The sequence below is a fragment of the Centruroides sculpturatus genome, unplaced genomic scaffold (genome assembly GCF_000671375.1).
Source record: "Centruroides sculpturatus isolate CEXI.00-Female unplaced genomic scaffold, Cexi_2.0 scaffold950, whole genome shotgun sequence".
Classification (NCBI taxonomy): domain Eukaryota; kingdom Metazoa; phylum Arthropoda; class Arachnida; order Scorpiones; family Buthidae; genus Centruroides; species Centruroides sculpturatus.
Window position 1 is genome coordinate 336,758 of NW_019385096.1, and position 6,000 is coordinate 342,757.

The 6,000-nt window shown below is 25.4% G+C and overlaps 1 protein-coding gene across 1 annotated transcript in view; it reads right to left on the minus strand.

Annotated features, from left to right (window-relative positions):
- LOC111634624 (kinesin-like protein KIF14) overlaps positions 1-4,283 on the minus strand; it is a 69,293-nt gene extending 65,010 nt beyond the window's left edge. Inside the window, exons 1-5 of the mRNA XM_023379452.1 lie at positions 4,211-4,283; positions 4,018-4,109; positions 3,491-3,607; positions 1,623-1,873; positions 1,459-1,532 (exon numbers count right to left, since the gene is read on the minus strand). Coding sequence (XP_023235220.1) covers positions 1,459-1,532; positions 1,623-1,873; positions 3,491-3,607; positions 4,018-4,077 — 502 coding nt within the window. The 5' untranslated portion in view covers positions 4,078-4,109; positions 4,211-4,283. The remainder of the gene's footprint in view (positions 1-1,458; positions 1,533-1,622; positions 1,874-3,490; positions 3,608-4,017; positions 4,110-4,210) is intronic.
- Positions 4,284-6,000: the final 1,717 nt, after the last annotated feature.

Consider the following 6,000-nt stretch of genomic DNA (forward strand, 5'->3'; position numbering starts at 1 on the left):
AAATATCTGGAAATAAAATTGTCTCCTGAGTACAGGTAACACCATATAACACGGGAGTTGTGTTCCAAAAAATTGCCATGTTATGCGAATCCATGTTATACGAAACAAAGAACTAGTATGAAAAGGGGGGGTTAGGTTCCAAAAATTAAAAAACATGCTATTATATTTTCATAATTAAGATAAATATCTTTATTAAAGTTTTCTTAAGAAGTGATACATATTAATATAAATTAAACAATGTTTTCTTTGTCATCACTAAGCACTATTAACCGAGGGCGTTTTCTTTTTGGCAAGATATCCTTATCCTCTGAGCATTTTTTTTGTATTATCTTCAGATCCATGCTCTATGTTTTGCAAAAAATATGTTATTTTAGATTGCTTGCTTTTAGTTAAAAGATCTTTATAAATTTCCTTATATGATGCTAAGCACTTATGAAGAATAAAGTAAGTATGGAATAAGGGAAAAACATCTGGCAACACAAAAGCAGAAGTGTCGAGATATGGCAAAACTGAAACAAGTTTCAAGAAGAACCACGTGTATCAACAGAAGGCAGGAAAAGAAAATTTGCACACTTAAGTACTAATAGTTCATGAAAATTATGCAGGAAAATCTGATAGTATGTACATTGCTCGAATGAAAAATGTCAAATGAGATCTTTTGCACTTAAAAGCTTTATCACGTTTATTGAACTGTTGTACAGGGATTTCCCTAATTTCAAATTAGATAAAGTTTGCTTTTAATAGTTTTTATTACTGTACATTTCATGTTGTATGAGGGTTTTACCCAATTCTTGAACCATGTTAGAATGAATCCATGCTATAGAAGTGCTGTTATACAGGGGTTACCTGTAATTCTTAAACTTGGATGAAAATTTGATTTGAAGAACATTTTGGTTTATTCATACAAAAAAATCCCTTTTAAGTGGTTATAAAAGTGAATGATTACATCTGGCAAATATTGCTAGTTTTAGCTTTGTACTGAAGTTTACTTTTTCTATACACTATAAAAAATTTTTTATATCATAACCAATGCTTTATACATTAGAAATACTAATAATTGAAACATGCATCATTCTCCACTTTGATAAAGACATAATAAAGATGTTAATAAAGAAAAAATATAAAACAATAACTTCCTTCCATAAAACAAATTGAAATGAAAAATATAAAAATATTATATATAATTTTAATAATTTGGGAGGTGAATAATTTGGGATTATTTGCCAAGAAAAATTTTATTCTAGATTATTGTTGATAGTCATGAGAATATTTTTGTAACTTAAATAAATCCATGATGTAACACACAACAAATAATTGGTTATAACAAGATATAGATATATATATGTCAAATTAATTATTCATATATTTTGCAAATCATTTTTCAAAATATTAGCTAAGTAAATAAACATTTTGCAATAAATTTAAATATAAATAAAAAAATAATAAATTATGTAATACCTTTAATGAGACGAGCCTTAGGATCATCATTAATTCTGACTACATTAACAATTTTACTTGTTTGTCTGGCAAATGTGCACATGAATTAAAGAAATTCTTATATAATATAATAAAATATAAAAATTTTAATGAATTCTTAAGAATAGAAAAAAAAAAAAGGATATCTTAACGTACTGAGAGTTTCTTCAATATGAGTATTGCATGGACTCACTGTAGCCAACATAGCTGTTCGTGAATTTCCTCCAAGACTATCTTTCAATAGCCATGTTAGTGTACTTTCTCTGTAAGGTACAAATATATGTTTTCGTGCAGCTAAATTAGAACCAACTTCATTATTCTGAGAACTTCCTCGTTCAACTAAATGTGCAATCACTTTTCCCAAAGTTAACAGAGATTTATTGATATTCACTCCTTCCTGTAATGATAAAAATTAATCAATTCATACACATAATAATGAATTGAACAACTAGTTAATATAATAATTTTTAAAATAATAAAAAATAATATTTAAATAAATAAAACAGATGACTAATATTGAAAATTAAATCAGCAGTTTTTTATATCTGTAAATATATTATAATAATAATAAAAGTATTGATGATAGAATTCTTAAAATATAAATTTTGCTTAATTTATTGTGCAATTTTCAATGATTTTAAGATATTAATGAATGAAAAAGCAAAATAGAAAAATGCTTAAAAACAAAAAGTAATAATTTTTTCCAATTAATTTACACTTTTCCATTATTTGAAAAAGCTGATGAGATATATGTTACAAAGAATGTTGCCATTATAGAAGTTGCATTAAAAGAAATAGCTGTTTATAAGTTAAACCTTTTTAAATGAGCTTTTGTTGATTCATGGTTTTCCAATAAAACTGTCAATGAAAACAGTATTAAAATTTCAAATGGTTGTCTTCAGAATTTAATCTTCCCATTTCAGACAAAGAAAAAAAATTTAGAAAAAAAAACATACAAGTTGTATTATTATTTAGTATATACTTTAACTAATTAATTTTGTGTCAATGATTAAGAAACATTATTTTAATACAAAAGTTTTTCTTTTGAATCATTATAATTTTTTACAATAAATATCATATAATTTTACATGATATACTTTATCTCCAGATATTATGTAAGGATAAATAACAACTCTGAAGATAAAATATATGATATGCATGTTGCAAGTCTGAATTGAACTTACTCAATTTTGTCTCAAATTTTATGATTTAATAACTTTGCAAATTAACTACATAAAAACATCATCAGTTTTAATGCACTATTTAAACTATAGGCTCAATTATTTTTTATAAAGCAATATTCATCTCTAACTAATTTGAGCTTTCTTTCATAGTTCTAGATATACAAAATATAAATGTCACCATTTTGTAAACCATTGGAAAATTTAAGATATAAAAAGTATATAAAAAATTAAAAGTTTTCTCCTACACATGCAGGTATTACAAACATCATATCTTTAGAAATATACATAGCCAAAGAATTAAGTTTTTTATTAGACTAATATCTTTTCAATGTTAACTCAAAAATATAATTAAAGAAATAAGTCAAAAATATTTAATTTATTTTGACTCAATCTAATTAACTGACTTTTTGTTTATGCTTCATAATGATATATAAACAAGTACAGTGTTTTTAAATGTTATTTTGTGTGCATATCCAAAAATCATTTTAAAAGTGATTCACATATTATTTTCTTCAGTGTTAAGGATGATTTCTTAGCATTTCATGTCATTTTACTATTTGTTATACTTTTTCAAAATTATTTAATTTTTTTAGTGGTTAAAATGATATGCATTACATTTTTGAATCAGCTTTTTCCCAGCTAAGGCAGTATTGTCTGCTATGCTTGGTGGTTTGTCCTGATACATACATACTGTATGTAATAATGTTCATTCACAGATGCCATAATGCCAATGTCATCACATTATATCCCTCTGTACCTCAAAGTGAGGTACAGAGGGATATAATGCAGAGGTTTGGTATTCTCTATATAATTAAGTATTAATACATTACCTTGAGTCTTTCTTCAGATGTTTCAGATTTAGCAATTCTTTCACTTCCAGCTAAGTCTACTAAATTTATATGGCTGGTAGTTTCATGTGTATGACATTCACCATCTGTTGTTTCATTCTACTCAAAAAAATAAATCAGAAATAAAATTATTTTAAAAAATTAAAATTTATCAGAAAATATTATTATTAAATTATATATTAAATAGACTGATAGTAAAAATCAATACTGTATGTAATAATCTTCATTCACAGATGCCATAATGCTAATTGCATTACTATTCAATTAATAAACTTATTGTTTTCTACAGAATTTTTCATATTACTGATTACTGTTCCCATTCTTACCAGACTGTTGTCTTTGTATCACAATATAGCTTTAAAATATTTTGATAACTGGTAAGTGTAAAATGATCAATAAGATAATAAACAATTATTAATACAATATATTGATATATAAAATATATACTAAAATTAAATAATGAAAATATGCTAGAGTTAAACAGAGAATCTAAAAATTATTAAAATTACCTTAATTTGTATTAAGTTAATTGTAAATATGGAATGAGATCTACTGCTTCTATCATTCATTCCTGTTATAGCTGTAGCTCGATATTTATTTCCTAAATTTATCCAATCCTGGTATAATTAAAATTATCAATAATTAAAAATTAAATGAAATTGTTTAGCTGAATAAATTATAAATATCATTAAAAACACATACCAATAAATCATTATAGGATGTAACTACATAACTTGTTAAATCTTGTATATATGGTCCTGTAGTTGGATGTTCTCTTACTTTTAACTAACAAAGAAAGAAAATTAATTCACTCGTTTGTGCTAATATAGAAATATTTAAATACTGTACAAACATAAACAGTTTTAAAAAATCTTTCCCAACAAGAAAACAACAGTATGAAATAATACAATTATTTTTTGAAACATATTTGGACTTTTTTTAACAAAGCAATTTGTTCTATTTATGCCTCTACATTAATTTTAAAATTTGTAAAAATTATTCTATAAAAGATAATTTATTAGATAATTAAAAATATTAATAATGGCTATTGATGAAGCAATTCACTCTTTGACCATCTTTTATACTCAGCTGATGATAAGTCATCATAATAAATTGATTTGATTTAGTGAAGTATATATTTACTTTTTTTTTTATCATTCTTCTTTTTTGAAAATTAACTTACATAATATAATATTAAAACTGTTTTTAATTACACATAATCCATTGGTTTAAGCTATATCTAATATAATTATTACAATATATACTAACTGTTTTAGAAATTCAAATCTGTATTGTAAAATACATTTTTGGACTTATTATTATCAAATTTTCATGAAATGACCAGCATGACATAAAAACAGAGGAAACCTGCATGCTGGAAACTTCAGGGTTACTGGCATGCCTGTCAAACTGTGACTAAAATATAAAATTAATCAGATCTAACAAAATGAGTTGTTAATTAAACATTAAAGAAAACACTCTTCCAAGCACACATAAAATAATAACATTGTAATTTGCTGACTTAAAATCAGAAAGATTTTTCATTTACAAGACAATAAAACAACAACTTATTGACATTAGTAGTAATAGCAGTCAGTCAGTGTGGCCTACACTGACCATCTATTCCAGGGGTGGCCAAAACTTGGCGCATTGGACGATTACAAGTGGCGCTTCAGTCAGTTCTGAGCAACATTGCCAGACTTGACTTTTTTGCAATTAAGAATATTACATAGAATTTATATTTGGAGAGGGCACTGAGAGGGAAAGTATTAAGCTGCTGGATTTTCAGCTCTGTGTTTGATTTGCGATATTTGCAGTAATGATGTCTTGTGCTACAAGTGTTATATATTTTTGAAATCGGCAAGAAATAAGGATTGCAACGGTGTTACTTTTATTAAAATTGATCAAGTATTTTTCAAACTACGACTTTAGAAATATACATAGCCAAAGAATTAAGTTTTTTATTAGACTAATATCTTTTCAATGTTAACTCAAAAATATAATTAAAGAAATAAGTCAAAAATATTTAGATTTATTTTGACTCAATCTAATTAACTGACTTTTTGTTTATGCTTCATAATGATATATAAACAAGTACAGTGTTTTTAAATGTTATTTTGTGTGCATATCCAAAAATCATTTTAAAAGTGATTCACATATTATTTTCTTCAGTGTTAAGGATGATTTCTTAGCATTTCATGTCATTTTACTATTTGTTATACTTTTTCAAAATTATTTAATTTTTTTAGTGGTTAAAATGATATGCATTACATTTTTGAATCAGCTTTTTCCCAGCTAAGGCAGTATTGTCTGCTATGCTTGGTGGTTTGTCCTGATACATACATACTGTATGTAATAATGTTCATTCACAGATGCCATAATGCCAATGTCATCACATTATATCCCTCTGTACCTCAAAGTGAGGTACAGAGGGATATAATGCAGAGGTTTGGTATTCTCTATATAATTAAGTATTAATACATTACCTTGAG